The sequence below is a fragment of the Podarcis muralis genome, chromosome 3 (assembly GCF_964188315.1).
Source record: "Podarcis muralis chromosome 3, rPodMur119.hap1.1, whole genome shotgun sequence".
NCBI lineage: Eukaryota > Metazoa > Chordata > Lepidosauria > Squamata > Lacertidae > Podarcis > Podarcis muralis.
Genome location: NC_135657.1, coordinates 110,939,583 through 110,966,265, shown reverse-complemented (window position 1 = coordinate 110,966,265; position 26,683 = coordinate 110,939,583). Strand labels below are relative to the sequence as shown.

Sequence of the window (26,683 nt, the reverse complement as noted above, 5' to 3'; positions counted from 1 at the left end):
ACACTTTCACACTTTTTTCATTGCCACACAGACTAGAAATATTAGAAATGAAAGGCAAGGCAAAGCTCAGGGCAGCTAAATTCTGTGCCAGATTCTTTGCACAGCATTGGCAGAGATGTTCAGAGCAACACACAGCCCTGAATGTTGGAGAGCTCTCAGCATTTACTCCAACCCTTTTAAAGGAATAAGCCTTGGACTCTTTACATCAAACTCCATACCACATTATTCTTTCAAGCAAGTACAGTATAAAGATCCCATAGTGGAGAGAGAAAGCTCAGTTGTATACCAGTGCTGGCAAGTTCAGTTTTCACATCTGGCATTTCTTGGGGGGAAATCATTTCGCTTTGTGTAGCTGCAGGTGTTCAGTGAATTCATCTTAGCAGTCATTTTAATTTGAAGATGCTAATAAGTGCACTGTTGGAGCTCTGTTAGGCATCTTTCCCATTTCATCTAACTAAACTGAGGTTTTTGATAAGTGTGCATTATTCTGCCAAGGATCACTGCACAACTGAGCCTCATGCAGGCATCTGGCTGGCCACTGTGAGAAAAGGATGCTGGACTAGATGGGCCAAGCCATCTGAAATGGTCAAGGAATCACTTAAAGCGAAAGCTTTTCAGTGAGGGAAAGGACCCTTGTTACTTCCCATGTGCAAATCAGTCCCAAGGTCAATCAGTCAATCAGTCATTTTATTTACATGCCGCCTTTCCAGAGTTAAAACCCTGCTGAAGTCGGCTTGCAACGTATAAAAATTACCATATTTTTCGCTCTATAAGACGCACTTTCCCCCTCCTAAAAATTAGGGGAAATGTGTGTGTGTCTTATGGAGCGAATGCAGGCTGCGCAGCTTTCGCTGAAGCCAGGAGAGCAAGAGGGATCGGTGCGCACCGATCCCTCTTGCTCTCCTGGCTTCAGGGATAGCCGTCCGAAGCCTCCTGAGCACAGCGGGAGGAGAAATGGAAGGGGCTCCGTTTCTCCTGCTGCTTCACTGAAGGGGCACTGCGCAGAGAGGGAGAGAACATTTTTTTTTCTTGTTCTCTAAAACTAGGTGCGTCTTATGGCCGGGTGCGTCTTATAGAGCGAAAAATACGGTATGTGGCTACAAACATAGAAAAGTAGTCATAATCAATAAACAAAACATCAAAAAGTACACAACCAAACTGAACAATTTCCACTTAAATCGTAACAATCAAAGATACAAATAACCCCAGCAACAACCCTCCACAACAAACCCTGCTAAACAATGTTCCAGCCCAAGATTTACCCACAGCCAGAAGCTTCAGAGTTACTCTCCTGACTTCTGTATTGAAACACTGCCTACACTGTAGAGTTCTGCTAGCTCTATCATAGGCTAAGTCTTCACTTGTATCATATGATTTCCACAACAGAAGTTTTTTTAAAAAATGTCTGAGTAATGTTGCAACAGCCTTTGCTGAAATTTATACAAAATTTATGCCTGTTCTTACAAAACGTGGTTGATAGCCTAAACTTGCAAATGATGGAAGCTGCGTCAAAAGACAACAAACCAAACAACTGAGACTTTATTTGGGTCTGAGCTCAGAGGGGCCTCAACCTGAGGGCCAATTTGGAGAACCCTTGCATGCTGAGGAATGTTCAGTGTTGGTGTTAAGAAATTCGTTTGCCTTTTAGCGCAAGGCTATACCAAAATGAAAGAGTCATGCCCCTTGCATGACAGCTGGGATGGAGTCCTCTGGCATGGCACACCAACAGCATTCTGAACAGATCCAACAGCAGCAGGGTCCATAGAACCAGAAGGTAGGAAGCCTCTCAGTAAGAACTAACTGCTTCTTACACTACCTCGCCCGTCCAATGCTGCAGGTGGTAGGCCATTGAGCAAAGGAGCAGAGCCCACTTTCAAGCCAGACTATTGGCCCTTTAAGAGTCTGCAATTGTCCAACCAAAAGGGTAGTATACAGGAGAGGTGGAAGCTCAAAAACCCTCCTTGCTGCAAGTTGCTAGCTCAGAGCTCTCTGTGGTTGTTACCTTACTGTGTCCTCTGGGCTCCTCCTTGTGACCAGAAGAGGATGCTTGGCCAGGTTGCACCAATGATAATAAAGCTAACTGATGGTTTAACTCCCTGTTTGAACAAGGCTGAAGTGAAAACCACTTTTGAAAAGTAAACAAAGAATGTTAAACACCTTGCTAAACATTGCTGGTATCCTGGGATGGGAGATTTCCGTACATTTCTGTTATTTTGCGGCCAACTTTTTTGTGTGTCCATGGGGGTTGGGAATCTTTTTCCTATGAAGGTTCCTATGAAGAACCATTGCCCTTCCAATGCTGAGCAAAGCCAAAATAGATCATGTAAAAATAATAAGAACTGAAGAATAAATATGTAAAATGAGAAAAGTTGCTCAAGTTCCCTTAATTTACATTATTTGATTGAAGAATTCTTTTTGGGGAAGAATTTGGATTAACAAGGTGCAGGATTGTAAGATTTATGCCCCAGAATCTTTTAAACAAGGACATAGTGCAATTTGTTTGCACTGAGAATAAAACCATTTTGAGGTGGGGGTTTTTAAACAATCTGTATATAAATGTTATGAAATAATAAACAAACAAACAAACAAGTCCCCTAACAACATTCCTTAAACCACTCCATTAGTATCCCATCTGCTATTTAAGTGGGTAGCAAGCATACAGATATAGTAGGTTAAAAAGTGGAGGTGAGGAGGAATATAGGTGCCTCACCCACTGCCTCTAAGGCACATCCTTCAGCTCCCACTCCCATTATAGACCTCCTACCATTCCCTTGCTACAGCATTCCTCCTCTTTGTCCTGCCCTCCCTCCTCCCCACTTTTAAAATTTTGTGTATCTGCCGCTTGTTTATCCAGATACTTAAAATGAAAGCAGGCTCACCATTTCCTGTGTCATTAACAACTGGTGCAGTATATGCATTTTGCAACCAGGAAAAATCTGCTCTATTTAAAGCAGGTGAATTTCACAGTTCCTTCCTCAGCCCAATTTCACAATGCATATTTGAAACAGGAACCACTTCAGCAAATTACTGTCAACATTTAAGGTGTTGGATTTTCTTAAAGGCTGCCTGCTGAAATAGACTCTGAGACAAACTGATAATATTGCAATAATATTGCTGACTGTTGACCCAAGAGGACAAGCCAAGTTTCTGACTCATCGATTGACTGCTCCACCCAGTTTTAATCCTTGGTGAGAGATGCCAGTTCTTTTCTGCTGTTTGTTTAATGCATAAGCAAAGAGAAAGGTCAGAAGAACCACAACAAAAATCTTTTTTTAAAGACACTTTATGATCATAACACTGCAATACAAATTCACTTTATGACACTGCAGTGCAGTGGCCATTTGCTGGATCTGTAAAATAGTAATGGCTTTCCTAATCAGCTACCTAATAGGTATGAAAAACAAATACTTACACTTGTGGAAATGTTTAATCATAAAATTAAAATAAAAGGGCAACCTTCACACTATTCAGTTTTGACCACTGATTGCATGAAGTAAAGGTAGACGATGTGGTCTCCCATCAGCTCCAGCCAGTGTGGCCAATGATCGGACATAACGGGATTTGTGATCCAAAACATCTGGACAGCACCAAAATAGCTATTGCAGACATAAAGGATCCCTTCACTCTATTTTTCGATTTTACTTTCTCCACTGAGCTCAACACTGTATCAGGAGCTGCACCACTCCTGCTGCTCCCTATGAAACAAACACAGCTGGAAGCTGGAGTAGAAGTGACATGTGACCAGAGCATAGGCGCTCCAATACCATATTTGTTTCGCTAAGGCTCACAGCTAGCAGGGGCAGAAGGCAGGTGAGGTCCAGCAGGATCAAGCCCTGTCCAGGAGTCAGGACCCTGGAGGGCTCCCAGTGGGTCCGACTGAGTTTGCTGTGGGAAACTTACCTTAATAGGAAGCTGATGCCTTATAAAGGCATTGTTTTTACATAAAATAAGATTATTGTACTAGCCCAAAACCATGATAAATTCCATACAGTGAACAATCGGTTTAAAATATAACTCGGACATCTGCAAATAAAAACAGTAAGCAAAACAGATGTGTCTTCAAATGGCAGTGGAATGCCAATAAAGATGGGCCTCCTTTTTTCAGCAGGGAGGGCATTCCATTGTCTCTCAAGACGGACAGGTGCCAACAACAGGGCACTCCATAACACCAGTGCCACCAGTAACAAGCTCATTTCTGTGTTTCTACACGCCTGTTCTGTAGGGCTGTTGCTACCCTAAAGAGGAAGGCTGAAGGTAGTTTGCTTCAAATTACTAGCTTTCACACCACACCTGCACCATAAAACAAACAAATGCTGCTGGTCCTAAACTCTCATGTGCTTAGACACATTCCGCTTTAAAGTACCAATGTAAAAAAACAAGAAAACTTTGGACACCCATAGTATTTCTTGCATGTAATATCCTTTTTCCCCCCTGGATATCTATAGCTTGAATCTTTGGGACTTATACTGGTTTGGCTGGTTTTTATCAGCAAGTTATTGACAATACGTTATTGACAATTTACCAAGGATAAATATTGAGTTCAGATTAGAGTAGGCATTTTTTTATTTAAAAAAAACACTGCACATCATTGTAAAAAAAAAAAGATGTTAAAAATGACAGGCCCAGAGTCAACATACTGTGAAGCTGTAATCTTTTTCATCTTGACAGGCTGATTGCTTAATTTAGGTAAGTGCTTAAGCGTTCTGTTTAAAATGTTTCATAAGTGTCAGGGTTGCTTCAAGATCCTAGCTCACAGAGGATCACGCTAGCCAACGGTCATTAAGTAAAAGTCTTTATTGAGTTACAGTTTCCATTCTCAAGCTGCTGCGTGCAACCCTACGTCTAGTAGCTAGATCGGCGAAGCTCCGTCTGAATCTCCGCCCCTCGTACACCAACTTAATATCCTAGCCCTGCTCCACCTTTTCCGCCTGACTGTTCTTCTCTGGGTCCCTCTGCCCCCCTGGGTCTCTTCCTTCCGGGATTCTTCGGACGCTGACCCCCCGGACTCTCCTGTCTCCTTGCGCCGGGCTTTAGGACCCGGCTCTCTTTCCGGGCTGCCTACTGCGCCTCCTTCCTGTGCATTTGAACTTGGCGCGCGCGCCCAACCTTCCACCTTCCGTCTAACCGTTTCTTCGCTCCCAGATGGAGGTGTGGCCACCCCTGACTCGTGCCCTCCCTCCTGCTGTGAGCTGCCAGCGCTTGCCCCCTGGCTCCTTTCCTCTTCCCTGCTCTCTGGCGGTGACGCTGGACCCGATCTCCAACTGCTCTCCTCTGATTCCCCTCTGGCTCTATCTCCCTGGGGTGCCCCCCTAAACTCCCCCCTTGCCTTGGCCACTGGTGCTCCTTTCTGTGAATCCTCCGACTCACTGGAGAGACTCGGAGATCTCGGGTCGTCGTCATCGCTCATCCTTTCTTCTGCCTCCTCCCCTTCGCTCTCTGTTTCCTCCCTTGCCCTTGCCTCTGCTCCTGAACCCCTGACATCCATCCCCCCCTCGAAGCCCCCCACTCCCCCTTCCCCTCCTTCCGGTGCTGGAGCTGGGTGCTGCTGCGTCAAGGAGACGAATGTCGGGTACCGTTCGGTTCCCGTAGCGGGCCTCCCTCCGAAGTCTTCCGGTTCTTCCTCCCTTCTCTCGTCGACGACGGTCACCTCTGCTTCCATCTCTGTGCCGCCGTGCTCGAAACCTGGATCGTCCCCGAAAATGTCCATGTCCGTCTCTCCCTCGCTTCCTCCAGGCGGCGTTGCTCGGCCTGGACCTTCTTGCCACTTCCTGCGCCACTGTTCCTCTGGTTTGTCGTCCCACCAATACGAGGGTTCTGAGGCAGATCCCGAGGGCGACCCCTCCGGGGAACGGACGTCTCGTATCGGGTCCTCGTCAGAGTCGAACCCCCGGAACGTGCTGCCCGAAAGCGTGGGTGTGAAAAGCCAGTCGTCGAAAAAGTCTGCTGGCATCGGTCTATGTGGGAAGAGGGCATGAAACTCGTCTTTGAGCAGAGGTTCGTCCAAGGCGTAGTCCGGCACCCAACTGTTCGCACTGGCCGGGGTGCCCTCCCTGGCGAGAAAGTATTCTACCCCTTCTTCCCCCCATCTGGAATCCAAAATCTCTGTGACTTCGTTGATGCGCTCCTTCTGTGCCACTCTTGCGTGCCCTGTTCTGTCTCTGGCCGGACTCTGCGCCGTTCCGGGTTCCTGAAACCTGTGCGGTGCCTTGTAGGGCGTGAGCACCGATCTGTGGAATACCGGATGCATTCTGGAACCCTCCGGAAGCGCCAGCCTGAAGGCCACCGGGTTGACCTGCTCTTCGACTTGATAGGGCCCCAGTTGCTTATGCCCTAGTTTCTTCTTGGCCAACGACCTGGCCGGCACTGCGTGGGCTGCTAACCAGACCCAGTCCCCCACGTGTAGCTCTTCGCCAACCCTTCTGCGTTTGTCCGCTTGTACCTTGTATGCGTGCTTGGCCAGCTCCAGGTGGCGCCTCAGCTGATCGTGGACTTCCTGCAGTTCCGACGCGAACGCATCTGCCGTCTGCGGCTCCCCTTCCCCCAGCCTTTCCAGTCCCGGGAAGGTTCTGGGGTGCCTCCCGTTGTTGGCGAAGAACGGTGTGACCCCCGTGGACACGTGCTTCGTGTTGTTGTAAGCGAACTCGGCGAGCGGCAGGTAATCCACCCACGTCGCAGGCTGTTGATTTGCATAGCACCTCAAGTACTGCTGCATGATGGCATTGACCCGTTCTGCTTGCCCGTTGGTTTGCGGGTGTCTCGCCGACGCCAGGTTGATCTTGACGTTCAGGAAGCCCATCAGCCGCTGCCAGAAATTTGATATGAACTGCCGCCCCCGGTCGGACAGAATAGACCGTGGCAGACCGTGAACCTTGAACACGTGGTCTATGAACAGTTTGGCGGTTTGTTCCGCCGTGGCCACCTTCGCACACGGAATGAAATGTGCCATCTTGGAGAACAAGTCCACCACCACCAGCACTGCCGTCTTGCCCCTCGAGCTGGGCAGATCCGTGACAAAGTCCAGGGCCACCCTCTCCCAAGGTTCGGCCGGAGTTTGCAGCGGTTCCAACAGTCCGGCCGGCGGTCTAAGCACTGGCTTCGCCCTCTGGCAGGTGTCACACCTCGCCACGTAGTCCGCGACCTCCCTTCTCATTCCAGGCCACCAGAAATCCCTGGCTACTAGTTCCACCGTCTTCTCCTTGCCGAAGTGCCCTGCAGTGGGCGCGTCGTGCAGCTGCTGCAGCACCTTGGCGCGAAGTTCGTCTCCCGGCACGTAGATGGCCCCTTTACGGATGAGCAATCCATCTCTTAGCTGGAAACCGTCGGCCGCTGCTTTGCCCCTTTGCACCTCTGAGATCTTTGCTTGCGCGAAGGAGTCCCCTTGCAACGCTCGTCGCACCGCCTCCAGATCCACGGTTGCCGCGGAGCACGCCCACACTGTTGGTGCGAAGATGTGCATGGCGGCCGCTGGCGTTGCTTCCTCCAGATACTGTGGCTTGCGGGAGAGAGCGTCCGCCATGATGTTGGTGTCCCCCGGGACATACTCTATTCGGAAGTCGAAGTTCGCAAAGAACTCAGCCCAACGTATCTGCCTCTGGTTCAGGAACTGTGCCGTGCGCCAGTGCTCTAGGTTCTTGTGGTCCGTGCAAACCTGCACCGTGTGCTTGGCGCCGATCAGAAAGTGCCTCCACGCCTTGAACGCTGCATGAATGGCCAGCAACTCCCTGTCCCATATGGTTTAGTTCTGCTCGGACTTGCTGAGCTTCCTGGAGTAAAACGCTCCCGGTCGCCACACCCCCTGCGGGTCTTTCTGCAGCAGGACCGCCCCCACGGCTCTGTCCGAGGCGTCAGTCTCCACCCTCATCGGCTTGCTGGGGTTGACATGAAGCAGCTGCTCTTCCGACGCGAAGAGACGCTTGAGTGCCTGAAAGGACTGTTCCGCCTGCTCTGTCCAAATGAACTTCTTTTTCTTGGAGCTAAGCGTGTCAGTGATGGCCGCCGTCTGCATAGCGAAGCCCTTGATAAACTTGCGATAGAAGTTCGCAAAGCCGACAAACCGTTGGACCTCCTTCCGGTTGCGCGGGCTCTTCCAATCCAACACCGCTCGAACCTTGGCGCTGTCCATGGCGAGCCCCTTGTCAGACAGCTTGTAGCCCAGAAAATCCACCTCCGTCACGTCAAATTGGCACTTCTCCAGCTTGGCGTAGAGCCTATGGTGCTTCAGCCTGTTCAGTACTTCCTTGACGTGTTTGTCATGCTCCTGTTGCGACTCCGAAAAGATCAGGATGTCATCTAAGAAACAGACGCACGTCTTGTAGAGAAGTCCTGCCAACACGTGATGCATGAATGCTTGAAAAACGTGGGAGCCATTTTGCAATCCAAAAGGCATAACTCTATATTCGTAGGTCCCCAGTGGCGTGAACATGGCTGTTTTCCACTCGTCTCCCTCCCGCATGCGAATGAGGTTGTACGCACCTCGCAGATCCAATTTGGTGAACACTCTGCCCTTCCGCACCTTTGCGAGGAGGTCGTCAATTCGGGGCATGGGGAAGTCCGACGGCTTAGTCACACTGTTCAAGGTCCTGTAATCCACTACGAGCCTCTTTTGGGGCGTATCCCGCTTCTTAACGAAGAACACCGGGCTGCCTCCCACCGCCTTGGACTCTCGGATGAAACCGCGCTCCAAATTATGATCTATGAACTCCTTGAGTTCTTGCAGCTCGTCCTCTGACATGGAATACAGTCTCCCCTTAGGCAGCGCCGCCCCTGGCAGCAGGTCAATCTTGCAGTCATATGGCCTGTGAGGGGGTAGCCTGTCTGCCTCCTTCTCGCAGAAAACTTCCAGAAATTCTGCGTACTTGTGGGGAATCGCTTGCAGCGTGCCTAGCAGTAGCTGTGACTCTTCTTCCTCTCCTTCCTGCCTGGGCACGATGCAGTGTTCAGCACAAAAGGAAGAGCCGAAGGTCAGCTGCCTCTGGTACCAAGCCAGCGTTGGGCTGTGTTTGTCCAGCCAACTCATGCCCAACACAATGGGCGTGTCCGACAATTGAGTGACGTTGAAGCTGATGACTTCTTGGTGATTCCCAAGTCGCATCACCATCGGTGGCGTCTGCTGCACCACTTGCCCTCCTAGCAGCTCCCTGCCATCCACCGTGACCACCTGCAGGGGCAGCGTGGCCGGCAGCAACTGTATAGCATGCTGGTTGACGAAGTCCTGCCCCATAAAGTCCGCATTGCTGCCTGAGTCAATGGTGATTGGCACGTCCATGGTGATGCCATTGGGCAGCTGGAGCGACGCGGTGAGCCTCACCACTGGTTTGGGCGGGAGGGGGTTCACGGGCTGTAAAATCTCTGGGGACTGCATCATTAATACGTCTGGCTGGGCCCCAGTGCCTCTTCCTCCAGCCAGACAGCGTCGTTTCCCTGCTGTGGTTCTCCTTGCTGCGTTGCTGCAGTCGCCATTGCTGAGGCTGCAGTGAGCTTGTGGAGCCTCTGGGGACACTCTTTCGCCATATGCCCTGGCTCCTCACAGACGTAACACTTCCTGTTCCCTCTAGGAGGCTTCGCTTTCACTGCTGCTGGTGCTAGGGCTCTGGTTGCTGACTGAGCCCTGGCACCTCCAACCTCCATCGGTTCAGCTCCTCCCCCTGGCGGAGGCGTGGATTGCGTACGTGCTGCTTCTCTGGGAAAGAAGGAGGAGCCCCTGGCTGGTTCGCGCCCTCCACGCCCTTCGTCCCTGCTCCACGGACGTCCTTCCAGCCGTACCCCCACTGCCAGCGCCCTCTGCACGACCTCCTGGGTGGTCCGGGGTCTCTCCCCCCTCGCAATCTCATCTTTTACAGAGCTGTTTAGTCCCTCCCAGAAAAGGTCTCTTACAGGGGTCGCATCTCTGTCCCATTCTAGGGCACTGGCCAAGGCGAAAAAGCGGGCATGGTACTGCCGTACGCTGGCCCTTCCCTGCTTCAGTCCATGAATCTGTTGCCGAGCAAGATCCACGTCAATGCTTGATAAAAAACACGCATCCATCGCTTTAATAAAGGCATTCGCATTTTGGAGCGCCGGATCGTTATCCCTCCATAAATTGCGCAGCCATGCTCTGGCATCCCCATGCAAATAAGACATGATGAACCCCACTTTCTCTTGCTCATCTCTAAAATCTTTACTCAGCAGTTGCAGTGCACACAGTACGTCTGCTTTAAAATTGGGATACTGTTGCAGGTTCCCATCGAAGTGAGAGACCAGACCGCCTGTGCGTCTCCCCAACCCAATCCCCTCTGGTTTGGGTGTCTGTTGCCCTTGCTTCGTAAGCACTTCCAACCTGACCTGAAGATCCCTGTAGGCGGCAGCTGCGTCCTCCTCTCTCTTCCTGGATGCGAGAGCCTCGGCATTCAGCTGTGACACTGCTTCTCTGAGTTCCGCTATCTGCTGTTCAGCCGTCATGTCGGCTGCCGTTCGTGAGCTCACTAGTAGGCACCTGCTTCTCTCCTCTCCTCGAGGCTGTAGATGCCCACAATACAGGAGACGGAGCTTACTGTCAGGGTTGCTTCAAGATCCTAGCTCACAGAGGATCACGCTAGCCAACGGTCATTAAGTAAAAGTCTTTATTGAGTTACAGTTTCCATTCTCAAGCTGCTGCGTGCAACCCTACGTCTAGTAGCTAGATCGGCGAAGCTCCGTCTGAATCTCCGCCCCTCGTACACCAACTTAATATCCTAGCCCTGCTCCACCTTTTCCGCCTGACTGTTCTTCTCTGGGTCCCTCTGCCCCCCTGGGTCTCTTCCTTCCGGGATTCTTCGGACGCTGACCCCCCGGACTCTCCTGTCTCCTTGCGCCGGGCTTTAGGACCCGGCTCTCTTTCCGGGCTGCCTACTGCGCCTCCTTCCTGTGCATTTGAACTTGGCGCGCGCGCCCAACCTTCCACCTTCCGTCTAACCGTTTCTTCGCTCCCAGATGGAGGTGTGGCCACCCCTGACTCGTGCCCTCCCTCCTGCTGTGAGCTGCCAGCGCTTGCCCCCTGGCTCCTTTCCTCTTCCCTGCTCTCTGGCGGTGACACTGGACCCGATCTCCAACTGCTCTCCTCTGATTCCCCTCTGGCTCTATCTCCCTGGGGTGCCCCCCTAAACTCCCCCCTTGCCTTGGCCACTGGTGCTCCTTTCTGTGAATCCTCCGACTCACTGGAGAGACTCGGAGATCTCGGGTCGTCGTCATCGCTCATCCTTTCTTCTGCCTCCTCCCCTTCGCTCTCTGTTTCCTCCCTTGCCCTTGCCTCTGCTCCTGAACCCCTGACAATAAGCAATGATCACAGTCACTGTGTGAACTTGAAATTGCCTTGTATCTGGTGCAGAATTCACTATACTAGGAATCTTTAGAAGACAGAACAACAATCCAAAGTATGGTAGAGGTAGCTTAGATACACATTCACAACATTCCAGAGAATGTGTGTTCAAACCAGTTCCGCCATATCAGCGGCTGCATTTGAATGTAGTGCTAAGCTGTGGTTTAATGTTACTAGCCTCCTCCTGAGCCTGCATGCTCCACCTGCCTCCTTTGGCATGGCATGAGGAAGAGAAAATTTCACTCCAATTTTAATCCATTTAGTGCATTGTCCAAACACAAGCAAGCTGTGGCTAAACTACAGCCAGTGAAAATAAGACAGCTCCGTAAATGATGGTTTTAAGTTGCCTTATCCCCAGTAACCACAGTTAGGGACATAAAACAAGCCTGCCAAATTGGGCCGACGGTCCACCTTGTTCAGCATCCAGATCTCACAGTAGCCAACCAGATCTTAAGGAAGGCCTCATTTAGGCACCAGGTGAAAATGTTTCTCTTTAACCAGGCCTTTGGCTGATTAACATGTCCTTTGGCTGATTAATTATGTCCTTTTAAATGTATAGTGGGAGTGGGGTTATTGGTTTGTTTTTGTTTTTATTATGTATTTTGTGTTCTTATACTGTATTTTTATGTTGCGAACCACCCTGTGATCTTGGGATGGAGGGCAGTATACAGATTTAATAAATAAAATAAAAACAAACTTTTTCTTTTTCTTCCGTTGTTGCCGGTTTGAAACGTCCTAGGTGGCCCCAAATACTTTAGTTCTACTGAAATGGTCTTGTATATCTGATATGCTGCTGAAACCTAGCAACCGGGTCTATTTATCCAAGCTTGTCTGTAGCTATTATTATTGGAACTTGTCAGTTTCCTGTGACTCTATTCCATACCATTTCCTCCTTCAGTTTCTGTACTTACATATTTAAAATATTTTTATCCTGCCTTTCTGTCTAAAGACACTCATGGTAGCTCATAATAGGATTTCCTGAGCGTACGCAAACATAGGATTGCGAGTTTAACACAATCCTGTGTACATCGACTCAGAAGTAAGTCCCATCCAGTTCAATGGTGCTTGTTCGCAGGGGTGTAGTGGTTGGAATGTTGGACCTGGACTTGGACCTGGGAGACCAGGTTTCAGATCCCCACTTGGCCATGAAGCTCACTGGGTGACCTTGGGCTAGTCATGGCCTCTCAGCCTACCCACCTCACAGGGTTGTTGTGAGGAATAATGCATAGCAGGAGAACCATGCATTTATTTGTTTATTATTGTTTATTATATTTGTATGACTCCCTTCCTCTGAAGATCACTGGGTGGTTCACAACATAAAAATACAAAATAATAAAACAAAATACATAATAAAACAAAACAATAACCCTCCTATCGTATGTCATCTTGAGCTCCTTGGAGGAAAAAGGTAGGTTATATTTTATAGTGAATTGATTTTAGAATGCTGTGTTATTTTACTGTTGTTAGCCGCTCTGAGCCCGGGTTCGGCTGGGGAGGGTGGGATATAAATAATAATAATAATAATAATAATAATAATAATAATAATAATAATAATAGATTAAATTGATTAATAACAAAAATAATATTGGATTTCAGTCTTAAGAAATTACATTATACACACAATAATAATAAAGAACGGAAAGCTTGTTTGCACTGGCAGACAATGCGTGCTTCTGCAATCCGATGCACATTTCCCGGGGTGCAAAGCCCCGCTGAACAGGCTAAAAGTAAATTTCGCCGTGCACATGCCATGCTTCGGAATGCAAGTTGTCGGTGCTTCTGCTTCTATTTTTTTGCAACTCCTACCAAAAAAAAAAAAAAAACAGCCCACCAGCAAGCGCTTTCTAAATGTATGAAATCTGTAAGGATTTCCTTCTCGAATTCCACTTCATGCCGGAACAATTCCTCTGCAAAATTATGCTTCAAGTTTTCTAATAATAATAATAGTAATAGTAATAATAATAATAATAATAATAATAATACCGGTTGACACCACAAATTTCATCCTCGTCTCTCGCTGCACCTCCTTTTCGTCGCGCCCTCAACAAAGATGGCAGTGTTGCCTTATTCTCACGTTTAGAAGCAGGAAGGAGGGATTAGAATATCGGGCTGTTTCCCCCCCAGCCGAGGAATCATCTGCGCAAGTTTTATTTTTATTTTGCATTCTTAATCACCACCACATGGAGCTCTGAGGCTGAGGGGAAAAACATTTATGTCTTTTGCTTTTATTTTGGACACGTGTGTGTCCGCCCCCCCCCCCCGGATTTTATGCATTGTTTCCCGTGATAGGTCCCGAGGCGACTGACAAGAAAAACATTTTAAAAACAACACCATTTGTAATATGTATAAACACCATGCGCTGCTGCCACTCCAACGAGAGAGAAAACAAAACATAAGCAAAGACCAGGAAATCCGGTCTGCAGGCAAATGAGCTGCTCTGCAGCCAACATCGATTGCTTTTTTTGCCTGTGTTTTCTCGTGCCTCTGCTGCTTCCAGGAACTGGCTGGCTGTAGGTGCTGAGCCTGCGTTGTAAAACAAGGAGAAAGGGGTCCGGCGGAGGCTCGCCTTTTTGCTTCTGCAGCCAACCTGGAACTCCACGTTTCTTGTGAGAGAGACAAGCACATCTACCACGGAGACACGTGTCAGGGGGAGGGAGCGCGCTTGGAGGGGTTGGAAAGGGGAAGCTGTCGGGTTTCCAACAGATCCTCCTAGTCAAATGTCGTAATGACACCTCAGTACGGGGTAGTCAGCTGCATGTTGTTTTTGTTGCAGGAGATTAACTGAGCTGGTCTGAAATCCCTCCGGAATTTCTCAGCATGGTTGGACTGTGATCACATGGGCTGAAACACACGTGTTTGTGTGTGTGAGAAAGTTGGCTAGAAACAGCAACTTCAGTGGTATAATTTTATTTCTACGGGCTAGGAGAACATCTGACAGCATAATAATAATAATAATAATAATAATAATAATAATAATAATAATAATATATTTATACCCCGCCCATCTGTCTGGGTTCCCCAGCCACTCTGGGTGGCTTCCAACAGAACACTAAAATACAATAACCTATTAAACATTAAAAGCTTCCCTAAACAGGGCTGCCTTCAGATGTCTTCTAAAAGTTTGGTAGTTATTTTTCTCTTTGACATCTGGTGGGAGGGTGTTCCACAGGGCGGGTGCCACTACCGAGAAGGCCCTCTGCCTGGTTCCCTGTAACATGGCTTCTCGCAGCGAGGGAACCGCCAGAAGGCCCTTGGCGCTGGACCTCAGTGTCTGGGCAGAATGATGGAGGTGGAGACGCTCCTTCAGGTATACTGGACCGAGGCCGTTTAGGGCTTTAAAGAAGAGTTTTGTACCAAGGCGTGTTGGAAGGCTGTGCTTTGCAGAGCGAGGAATTCCGGTTATTGTGTGGTACTTAATCAATTTGCCTTGGGCTCCCTTTGAGTGAAAAGCCAGGCGGAGGGATTGCTTGCTTGCTTTCCTAACACAGCTTGCTGTTGCTGACAGATACTGCCCCGATTTACATCTGGCACCATGGACCCCATTGTAATTTAGATGGCGTTGGTACTGTACAAAAAACACTCCCTGCACCTAGAAAACCAGAATGTCAGAGAGAAGGCTGCTATACTAACCTTCAACCCTTCTCCACGTATATGGTTTTTGTTTTAAAGGGGAGGCTGTTAATGGAGGAGGGTTTATTCCGTTATGTGAGTCTGCACCTGCAGTCTGAATTTTGCTATAGCTCAGGCAGCCTGCCTTTAATGGGAGCTAGGCCTAGCTAGAGTTGCTATAGCTGGTATGCTACAGTCATTTCAGCAGACCTAGAAACCATTAGGGTAATATTGTTATGCTCACCCCATGCACCCATTGGTTATCAACTTTTCCATTCGGCAGTAAACTTTGCCGCTGACTTAGAAAGGGACATTTGCAGTCATTCTGGCCAAACCACTATCACTCCTTTAGAACAATATTAAATTGATATGATACATATTGCAGAGCTTTTCTATAGCAGCCAACATTGTGCCTGGGCTGAGTGAAAACAATCTAGTTTTACAATTGACTGGGGAGGCATCTATTCAACATTAGGGCATCAACATTCTGTGCATATAACAGATTTGTGGTAGGGGGAATCTCCACAGGTGCAGCTTGCCATGTCACAGGGCTTTCAAGGGTTTGGAAAACTGCACCCCCTTTAATTTCCTTGCTCCAGCCAAGCATGCAGGACATATTTATGCCCTTCTAATGACAATGAAATATTAATTTCCTGTTTTAGCAGTCCTTTTCTGTGCTTGGTCTTCAGACTATAACAAATGATATAATGGCTGCCAAGAAGAGGCTATACATGCGCACATATAACGTTTGGGTGTCTTGATTACTGTCAGCTGAGATGTTTAGGGTACACAATCAGTAAGTGTTTGCTGTCTTCCAGGTTCAGCTGTACATGATTGAAGGGTGTCCATAAAAGAGAACTTTCCTTTCTGACAAGAATAGCATGGCCTCGTGACACTAAGCATCAACCGCCCCCCCCCCCCCCAGTGATCCTGGCACGGGTGAGTCTAGACAGAGCCTTCAAATTTTAATTAGTTCATACATGTCCTTACTTTGTTGTACTTATCTCTCACTAATTTAGATGGGGGGGGGGGGCAGCAACAGCTATGAGGAGGACCCAGCCCCATTCAACTATATATGCGCTTGTAGCCAGAGAGCAGTTATGTTTTTTTTGTAGGGTTGAATGCTGGTTGATCAGATGTGTTAGCCATTTCTGTTACGGAGGACAAGATGTCCATGCTTGAAGCACAAACAGCTGACCGTGCTCCTCCGCTCTTGGGAATGCTATGAGTCTGCAGGGCCTGATCAGCAGATTAGAACTGTGGAAACACCCGCTTCACGAAGCAATATATCACTGATTTATTCCTGAAGGTGATGGTCTTCTTTGTCCTGGATTTGATAAACACTAGGGCATATGTGGACTTGAAGCACACAGATGCTTTGGAAAGGTCACGCTGTGCCTGGCGCCGTGGTGGTCAAGTTTTACTCCGTCTGTTTATTTCATTCCAAAGAGCATGACTGGATTTCTTGGAAGGCGGCTGTTTGCATGACAGGTGTTGTCAGAGCACGCAGCTAGCTTGTTTGTCTTTGGCAGGTTTCCCGGAAGAACAGTCGAAATGTCGGCGCAATCTTCGCCACTTCGGTGTGAGTGAAACGAGGAGCTCTTCAAAAACATTAGCTCCAGCTTAGATTTCCACGAAATCAGCTGCTTTCCAGCTAATCCCCGATCAGCTTTGTGACCACTTTCTGCCCCTGCTTCTTCTGATTCATGTGTCGCTTAACTTTTCTGCTTCTCTCCTTTTAGAGAAGTAGAAAAGGCAAGTTAATGCGATTAAACCATGTTGATTTGGTTACTGCTGTTCACAGTAGGCTTTTTTTGAATTGGCACAAAAACATTGCTCAGTTAAACAATGCTTTTGTGCTGATTTAGTTCTAGTTCAATGAAACACAAGAAATGGGCAAAATATTCATTGAGAAATGGCTGTAGTTTATGTTCTCAAAAAACTGACCACCTGTTAATATAATTCCCAGACCTGAGAAATCATATGAGCACATGCTGCCTTATGCTGACTGTGACCATTGATGCATCTAGCCTAGTATTGTCTGCTCTGAATGGCAGCACCTCCTCAGAGGGTCTCAGGCATAGATCTATCCCAGCCTTGCTGTCAAGCCTTTTGAATGAAGAATCTGGTAACTGAACTTGGGACCTTATGCATCCATGTGTTCACCCAAAGTTTCACTTGACAATAACTTGCTTTTCCTGCCTCACCCCTGTCCCTGTTCTCTAACACAGAAACTGTTCTTATTAGCATTAACCTTGCCTCCGTTCTCTAGGTCAAGTAAACCGATCATGTTCTGATCAGAAAACTGATACTGTGGAGTTAACTAGCAAGTGTGATGCAAAGGGCAAGTTCAACAGCATTCTGTAGAAGCAGACACACACACAATCTGGAGCCAATAGAAAAGATCTCTCTCTCTGTATTTATTTAAAATCATTTTTGTTTGTAGGGTGGAGTGGGTCTAACAGAGAGTATTGGAACCCCTTTTCACCATACCAGACAGTTGAAAATACAAAAACACATGCAGGCGTAATGCTTTCTCTAAGCTAATTGTGTAAATTGTTCTCACTTGCTTGACAATAGCAATGTTCTGGAAAAGGGCTCTCTTGTGTTGTCTTCTCCAACTTGGTTGAATGTCATTGGCATTGTAACACCCCATGACTGTATATTCTCAAACACAGGGGTGACATAATACAGTTATGAAAGATTACTTCTGATGTGTAAGTTTTTCCCACAAATTCTGGCCACTGATTCCCACTCTTCTAAGGGGCTCTGCTAGGGCAGTATAGTTTGTACCCATCTATCCGTCCCAGCATTCAAACTATGAGGAAGCGCTCTCACACTTTTGTGCCTGCACTAGGGCTGCACATAATACTTCAGTGTACAGGCTTTTCCTACTTTGAGATTGCTCTTCATGTAGAACAGGGCTGGAAAAGCTGTGGTCCTCCAGATGTTACTCCAGTCGCTCATACTCCATTAAAATAATCCTTGGAACCGATAATTCATCCTTATTTTCTTTTTGGAGTTAGGTAAAGAAATTATTTTGAATAGCTGCCATACGTTTTCTGATCTTGGCTCTCAGTTTGTGCAAATCGTGATTGTGCCTGATAAACTTGATGGGGTAATCAGGCGTTTTAACAAATGGTGCATAGTGCTTTAAAGCCCAAACCATCAGATGACAATCACAATACCTGAGAGTAGATTCTTGACCTGGATGCAAAAAGATAGTTGTGTAAGTATTAGGTGGACCTCTACTGAAAAGACTCTTGGTCCGGTCACCCTCCATTTTTCTACCAGAGGAGGCACTCAGAGAAGGGCCTCTAGTGGTGACCTAATGGTCTGGGCAGGTTCATACAGGAAGAGATGCTCCCTAAGGATAAAAGTTATCCAATAGAAGCTGCTGGATTGTGTCTTTAAAGATTTGGTTCTTCACATCTGTTTGGAATTATTTTATCAAGTTATGTAGTCCCTTCTGGTGTTCCTCAGTTGAGTCTGCTTAGAGCAGGCATGGCCAAACTTGGCCCTCCAGATGTTTTGGGACTACAACTCCCATCACCCCCAGCTAACAGGACCAGTGGTCAGGGATGATGGGAATTGTAGTCCCAAAACACCTGGAGGGCCAAGTTTGGCCATGTCTGGCTTAGAGGTTCCTCTAAAATGCAGTACTGGAGAGTTGCCTCTCAGCCTCTCCTGTGTAGCACAACTTGCTCATCATGATGTCAGCTCCTCCTTTGTTGGCTACTTTAATTATGATGTCAGCACTGCTTCTGAGCCTGTGGATGGCTTTATATGCTGCATGGCTGAGCCTCAATATCAGAAAGGCAATATGCATTTCCAATGTATTCTTCTTCCTCCCACGAAGGAAACAAAATACTTCAGTGCTGCCTATGGACCTCTTACCACTGGGAGTGCTTTATAGCATGTTTCCAGAATGTACCGTACACAGTATTCCCCCAACAGAGAAAACCACCAGCTTTGTATCTTAAGACAATTCCAAGCTAAGATATGCCAAGGTGGTGTTCCCATGCGAAGAAGCCCAGAGTCAGCATAATAAATCTCCCAGTTTGCTGCTTTTCAGTTCATTCTACATTTACTCAAAATTGGAAGACCGGCTGAGTTCAGTGGGACTTGCATCCAGGTATGTATGTCCAGGTCACTTCGTTGCAAACAGGCTTGCTTTGGAGTATTTCCCCCTTTCTGTTTTCTAATGGGTGAAGTGGAATACTACACAACATCCTGAATTGAAAAAGTGGGCTGTGAATTGTCAAAATAAATCTAAAGAGCAAAATCAATTCTTGCCTTTGTTTCAGTGGTCTTGCCATGGAAGGAAGCGAAGCAACGTCAAGCTGCCAGTCTGGAGAAAGCAGCTTGCTGGACATACCATGCGTCATAAGTGCAGAAAGTTTTCTGCTGAATCCCAGAACTGAGAGAAGTGATGAGATTCTCAGTCCTGCTGGCACATTTGTTTCTTCGGCATCCACAGAAGTTGACACAGGTACAGGACCGTCACTGATATTACTCTCATTGGCACTTATGTTCCCCTTCCCCTGCCCAGAATAGCCAGGTAGAGAAAAAGACACACTAGGCACATTTTCCTGATACTAGGCAGCTGTTTGCTTGAATATGAATGATTTGTTTGCCTTTCAAAGAGTTGGGATCATGACACCTGTTCATTCAAGTTTAGAATTAAGAACATAGGAAGCTGCCTTATACCAAATTGGACCATCAGTCCATCTGAGCATTTTCTTCAGTGACTGTTAAGGGTATCGGGTGGTTGCTCGTGAGCAATCAGTCAAGATGCCTCACTAGTCTGATCTAAAGCTTTCTTATTGGTGCTAAAAAAACCTTTACAATGCAGAGCGCCTCTATTCCATGTCTTGCTCATTCACTGGCAGAATCTGAGAGTGGGTGGTCCTTAAATCTTCCCCAGCAGAGTAGTTTCTTGACCCCCAGTCTGCGCCTCCCCTCTCTGCGCGAAAGCCTACTGCGCAAGGAAGGCTTGGGTAAAGGGGGACCTCCCTCCTCCCCGCTTTGCTCAGGCAAGGTGTCCTGGCACCGCCTTGCATCCCCCGAGCCCTGCATCTCCTCCCCACTAGAGGCGTGGCTTCCTTCCTCCGCTGAGGAAGTGCTGCTTCCCACCATCTTTGGGGGCTCTCTGTAATCCATCCGCCTTTTCCCCTCTTGCCCCTGAGCCGATGGCAGTTCCCTGACACTGACTTGCAGTGTTCGCTCCAGGGTTGGAGACAGGGGCATTCCCAGCCATGCCACTGAGCTGTGATTCTTCCCCATAGGGGTAATTTTCACGCGGCAGTGCTGGCTTAAAGTTATATTTGTGCCACGAAGTTCTGGGTCAAGTTGATTTGACGACTTGCCTTGCTGAGTCATTCATTCCCTGCTTCGTGTCTGGCAAAGGTGACTTACTGCAATCTCTTGTGCTATCTCATTCAATTGTTCTCTCTTCCTGGGCAGAGGACTATTTTGGTGGACAGAGGACCGAGTTTAATATGAATCGATGAGATCATGTCTGCAGTTTCAAAATAAGCTTTTAGATGAAAAGTTTTGGTTGGAAATAGAAGTACAAACCACGGCACAAAACTCAGGGGTTTTTTTGTTTTTGTTTTAAAAAGGAAACTCTCTTCCTGCTTCCTGACTGAAGCCTTTCAGTCTGTGTATAAGTAGAAGAGCACCCAATAGGGAGTTGTCCACTTCCCTCTGTAGTAAACCAACAATTGGCCTTTCTATTTGTAGTAGCACACCCCACGTCACAAACACCTACCAAGGAAACATGGTGAGAGGGTGGGGTGGGCGAACCTGCTTGGGGGCTTGGAAAGGGTTTTCTAGTAGCTCTTAATAGGGAAACATAGCATCTCAAAATAGGGTTGACATGTGGCCGTTGTTGTAGTTACAAGAAAGCAACTAGGCTAGTCTGAAATCCTTCTGAAATTTCTATGTGCAGGTGGAATCCAGTCACATGGTCGGAAACACAAGTATAGTGGGGACAGACTGCCCTACTTCCCTTGAAGTGAATGTTATTTTTGCCCACCAAAATACTGTCAAGCAGAAATCCACAAACTCAGCTCTCTTGTGTTGTGGGCAGTAGATGCCCCAGCTCTGTTACTTCACATGCCATAACTAGTAAGGTCATATTGGGATCTGGCATCCTATGCATATGGGATTATGACACCTTCCTTGTAGTCATGCCAGCATTACTCTCACAAGCCATGCCCATTTCGGGAATACTCTGTGTGTGTTTTCTTTTAAACTGGTCTAAAACGTATTCTGCTCCAGTTTGACAGACAGATACACCTGCTACAGTGCTGCATATTTGGTCTTGGAGTAGTTTGAGTATACTGCTGTCTGCTTTCTGTTTTCTGCATTCTCTTTATTCTACAGTGCAGAGGCAGAGATAGACTTCGGCATCTCACTATGTTGTATCATGTGATGCTGTCTGAGATCACGTTGTGATCCGCCATTTGTACTTCCTCTCTGACATATTTACACAGGCGGTTAAAATGGCATAATTGCCCTCTGCCTCTTAGAGTCATAAGGGTGTGTGAGAGTGTGTGTGTTCTGTTTATTACCTTAGATTAGACCAGGATAAGCTATCCTTGTCTGTCAGAAGTTAAATTCCTTTTGTGCTTGCGTATCATAGACGTCATGTCAACTCCTGGTTTCTGGCTCCATCTGCATACTAATTTAGATGGGGAAACTAGTGGCAGGCAGAAGATTGAACCCCTTATCTGCCACCACTTGCTGCTCTAATCCAATTTAGATTTCCGCTCCCTGCAAGCTCCCACTGTTTAAGTAAAACTTAAAAAACAAAATATCATGTGTCGTTTGACCCTTGAGAGTGGATAGGTGGTATTTGCTATGGGGTAATTTAAATATCCAGCTATTGCGATCAGCTAGAGATAATGGGATGGGTCAGATTTTTGCTCTATCCTGTCAGAATTGTAATAAAACTGCCTCATAGTTTTAGGACTACTAGCCAGTAGAAACCTACAGAGGGCAAATAAACAAAGTATTGGCTATTTCCCCCTTTCTTGAAGAGGTGATATTAAATTGTCAGATTAGTTAACCTCTGTTGTAAGGTTTTTGTACTATTTTCCATTTGGGTGATTCAGGAAAGAGAGAAACTTATCACAGATTTTATGTTCAACTTAATTTCTGATGATTTCAGCTTTATTGGTGGTGTGCGTTTTAGAACAATACATAGTTTTTCTGTGTGTTCTTTGCTAAACTGTCTTCTTTGCTAAACTGACAGCCCAATTCTATGCCTGATTATGCAGAACTAAGTCCTGCTGAAGCAAATTCCCAAGTAAGAGTACCTAGGATTGTGGCCTAATGGTTTAGTTGAAAGTAACTTCTACTGTCTTCAGGGGGACAACTCCCCAGTAAGTGTGTTTAAGTGTGCAGTCTGAGTACCCTAAAAATTAGATGCCACTTTCCCCCCTAAATAATATTCTGTAATATTTAGTTTTCTGATTTCAAATGTAAAGCAAAAACGAGCCATGCTAGCTGGTCACTGCTTCCATTTCCACTAGAGGGCTGTCAAAGTAGGGTTTTTGCAATAACCTGATTTATTTCAGACTTCGGTGTGGGAAGACCCAATATATACACCTTATCATAAGGTACTGCTCTGCATCTCATGCTTCCTAAACTGTTGGTTTCCAGATGCAACACTACCCTTGCTTTATATTTAAAAAATACTGATGAGGGATAGGGAACTGGAATTAGCCAAATTCTTATCCTCCATCCTCTGTGGGATAACTTTGACAGGTGGGTAGGGGCTGCTAACTTCAATCACCTGGTGTTACCTGGTGACCCATTTTTGCTGATGCAGATGTTCCGCAGAGAGTTGAGGTTTGGAAAGTATCACGCATGGTGCTAAGCAACTCCTGACACTCAGCTGCTATCTTTTATAGGGTGGTACTCAATGCTATTCCTTCTATGAGTAAACTCACTGAAGTTAATGAACATGACTTAGTTCATTAAATTCAATGGGTCTCCTCTTGAGTAGGAATAGGAAAATGTTGGTGTTGATAGAATATCTGATGTCCATTTTTGGCTGTCAAACTCTGAAAGATATTTTAGCAGGGTTGCTTCAATCCAAATGAAGAAAAAAATATGTCCTAGCTGCATTTTAAGCTGGTAATGTGTACATAGCCTTTGTTGAATTGTGCATTGCTTCCAACTCAAGTCACAGACATGAGTGTCCATAGGAATTTTCCAAGGGTGGGAGGTACTGTCCAAGGCTAGAGGTGGACAGTAGTCAAGTTTCCCCCACACGAAAATGAGTGCCTACACATGCTACCTCATATATCTCAGGTTCTACAAAAACAGTAAAGGTAAAGGGACCCCTGACCATTAGGTCCAGTGGTGACCGACTTTGGGGTTGCGGCGCTTATCTTGCTTTATTGGCCGAGGGAGCCGGCGTACACCTTCCGGGTCATGTGGCCAGCATGACTAAGCCACTTCTGGCGAAATCAGAGCAGTACACAGAAATGCCGTTTACCTTCCCGCCGGAGTGGTACCTATTTATCTACTTGCACTTTGACGTGCTTTCGAACTGCTAGGTTGGCAGGAGCTGGGGCCGAACAACGGGAGCTCACTCCATCATGGGGATTTGAACCACCAACCTTCTGATCGGCAAATCCTAGGCTCTGTGGTTTAACTCACAGTGCCACCCGCGTCCCTTCTACAAAAATACTTAGTTTTTAAAATGGAAATCTGGGTATTATAGTTCATTCAGGGCAGGGGGTAGATTCCCCCCTTCGCTCCCAAGGTCATAGAGACATAAGTGCTCATAATGAGCAGCCAATGTTGACATTTGAAGTGAGAAACTGTTCTCACTTGAAAATGCACATGTGAATTGGGCTTATTAAAAAAATTAAGGGAGATTAATACCATCACAGCTTTTGAGTTCTTGATGTGTCTTTGAAAAAGTGGAAGCCTTGTTCATCATAATAGTGGGGAAAGGGCAGGCAAGTCTCGTAAGCCTCCTTCAGGATCATTCAGTGTGGCTGCCTCTCTGACATCTCCAGTAGCTCCATTGCCCTTTCCCCATTCACACAGTCTTAAAACTTCCTCTCATATGTCAGGAGGTGCTTATTCCTTTTACTCCTTTATACACTGTTATTTCTCAAAGTTTAGAGTCAACCCCACAACAGTGAGGACTAGAATCTTACCATGGCAGAGTAGGATGAGAGCCACATGGCAGGCAGCTGCAGTGCTACAGCTTCTAAAAGGAGCTGTTTCTAGCTGAATAGCATAAAAGGTAAAGTTAAAGGGACCCCTGACCATTAGGACCAGACATGGCCGACTCTGGGGTTGCGGCGCTCATCTCGCTTTATTGGCTGAGGGAGCCGGCAAACAGCTTCCGGGTCATGTGGCCAGCATGACTCTGCCGAACCTGAGCAGCGCACGGAAACGCCGTTTACCTTCCCGCCGGAGCAGTACCTATTTATCTACTTGCACTTTGACGTGCTTTTGAACTGCCAGGTTGGCAGGAGCAGCGACCGAGCAGCGGGAGCTCACCCCGTTGCGGGGATTCGAACCACCGACCTTCTGATCAGCAAGTCCTAGGCTCTGTGGTTTAACCCACAGCGCCACCCGCATCCCTAGCTGAATAGCATAGGCTGGAACTAAAACCTCAATCCTTGAGACATATATTTAAAGGTCAGGGATTCAAATGTTACTTAAATAAGGGTATATGTGCATGATTGGTAAGGGAAAGAATTCCTCACCACCACAAGTTTGCTTTTATCCATTTGTGCAGCAAGATGTTCCCATTGTGGTTCAGCTTCATAAGTTTTTATTTCATTTTTTTTCTGTTTAATTTCATCCCACAGGCCCGAAAGCATATTTGCTTCTGGAGGACAAAGCCATGTATTAGCAGTTAGGTTATATTGGAAAAGGCTTTAAATGGAAAAGTCTTGGTGCTTTGGGTTGTAATCGTTTAGTGTAAAATGGCCATGGACTCCTGTGGTACTTACAGAGTAGACAGCACTTCAGTGGCAAAACAGGACGTGCCGCTCCTGAGTGGGGCTGCCTCATTTGGTGGGTTTTGTGACCCATTACTGCTGCAAAACTTATTCATAAACCAGCCTGGCCGGAGTAGACAAGACTGAGCCAGATGGACAGAGGATTTGACTTACCTTCAAACACTTACCTTTGACTCCCTTGACTCTGTGCCCAGGACAAGAACCAGAGCTAGCAGATAAATTGCTTGCCTTTCCCATATTCACTTTCAAACTTAATTACAGTTAGGCAGCTTAGGTTTCATTTTCTCGAGAGTGCTTTTGAGACAGTTAGAAGACGTCTTTCTTAAGCCGTAGACATTCTAGGTTGCTCTCTCCACCCCCCCACCCCACTGCTACCCTTGGGATCTAATTTGAGCTGGAATTTAAAAGAAGCACCATAGCTTAGTTCACACGATTAGAATCTGAAGATGAACACAGGATGTTCTTGCGGGGGAGGAAATCTCACCGATACCTGTGTTGGTTCCTTTCCCAAGCGCGGTATCTTATCCTTCAGGAGGACTGAACTTTATATATTGCTGTGGGCAAGAGTGGAAATACAGAGAGCAGAGAAGCAAAACAGGAAATTAAATTCTAATCTATAAAGCTAAGCCCATGTCAAATGTCATTCTGTTGCAGCAGAAGCCCTATGCTTTATTGTAACATTTCCAAAGCAAAATAAATAAAGCAGGTAGTATGGGTTGCAAGGGATGTGCATGGATGTCATGCTCTTGCTATCTTTTGCCCCCTGCTAATGATATATTGGCCTTTTTCTGAGGTTTGAGAGAGGATATACAGTATTTGTATTTTTCGGTCTAACTAGAGGTACATGAATCCTCTCATTTACTGTTGGTAACTTTATAGGGTAGCTAAAACCCAGATACTTTGATTGAAATGCATCTTTTTTAAAAAGGATAAGTGCACATACATCTAATGAAGTAGGTCTACCCCCTCCCCAAACCCCCTAATTAACAAGTGTCACAATAAACAAAATACCATAAAGGAAGTGGCACAATGAAATAGGGCACACACTCACACACTCTTTTCAACTATTGCATAGACATGGGTGGAGACTCTGTGGTCCTCCAAATGTTGCTGGACTACAACTCTCATCATCCCTGACCTTTGGCCATTCTAGCAGAGGATGATGGGAGTTAGAGTCCATCGGCATCTGGGAGAGTCACATGTTTGTCACACTTACTTCTTTCGTCAAATTTATAAACTGCTTGATTGTAAAAACAACAACCACCCAACCACCTCAACTTGCATTTGCAACAACACATTTCTCAAATATGTAGCATTTGGTTGTCTTGTTAATGAACATCACTAGGAATTTGAATTCCTCTGACTCTTGACTGAAAAAGCAAGTTTTCTGGCCCTTCAAAAATAAATTTGGAAACATGCTTGTAGCATCGATAGATATTTGTCAGGGCTGCTGGAGGTTGCTTTCCCACAATAGGTTAAGAAATGATGTTCGGATCAGTGCTCACTCCCATCCCTGGGAGCCAGTCATGAGCCAAGAGGCACGTGGGTGGCTTAATACATTTTCTAGAAGCAGAGCACGTGGCAGGGTAGAGAGAAAGTGGTCTGGAAGGACTCTCTTGCTGGGATATAAGTTGCTCAGACTGAAGAGCAGGCCTTGCAGGTGTGGCTTTATAGGACTGGGTTCTCTTGATTCATGTGACCAGGTGCTAAGTCAGGTGGCAGCATTTATTATACCACCCAG

At 46.8% G+C, this 26,683-nt stretch overlaps 2 protein-coding genes across 6 annotated transcripts in view; one reads left to right on the top strand and one right to left on the bottom strand.

Moving 5' to 3' along the window:
* Positions 1-13,838, bottom strand: part of GPCPD1 (glycerophosphocholine phosphodiesterase 1) — a 60,663-nt gene extending 46,825 nt beyond the window's left edge. The window contains exon 1 of one of the 2 annotated variants that reach the window (XM_028722191.2): positions 13,815-13,838. The gene's annotated coding sequence lies outside the window, so the exon portion shown is untranslated. Of the gene's footprint in view, positions 1-13,315; positions 13,386-13,814 lie in introns of those variants that run through there. The other variant, XM_028722186.2, reaches the window with a different exon arrangement.
* CHGB (chromogranin B) overlaps positions 1-26,683 on the top strand; it is a 92,042-nt gene that overhangs the window by 8,682 nt on the left and 56,677 nt on the right. The window contains exons 1-3 of one of the 4 annotated variants that reach the window (XM_077926472.1): positions 11,791-11,809; positions 15,760-15,880; positions 19,249-19,433. In XM_077926472.1, the coding sequence (XP_077782598.1) occupies positions 19,259-19,433 (175 nt within the window). In that variant the 5' untranslated portion in view covers positions 11,791-11,809; positions 15,760-15,880; positions 19,249-19,258. Of the gene's footprint in view, positions 1-11,790; positions 11,810-15,759; positions 15,881-19,051; positions 19,077-19,248; positions 19,434-26,683 lie in introns of those variants that run through there. The other 3 variants (XM_028722194.2, XM_077926474.1, XM_077926473.1) reach the window with 3 other exon arrangements.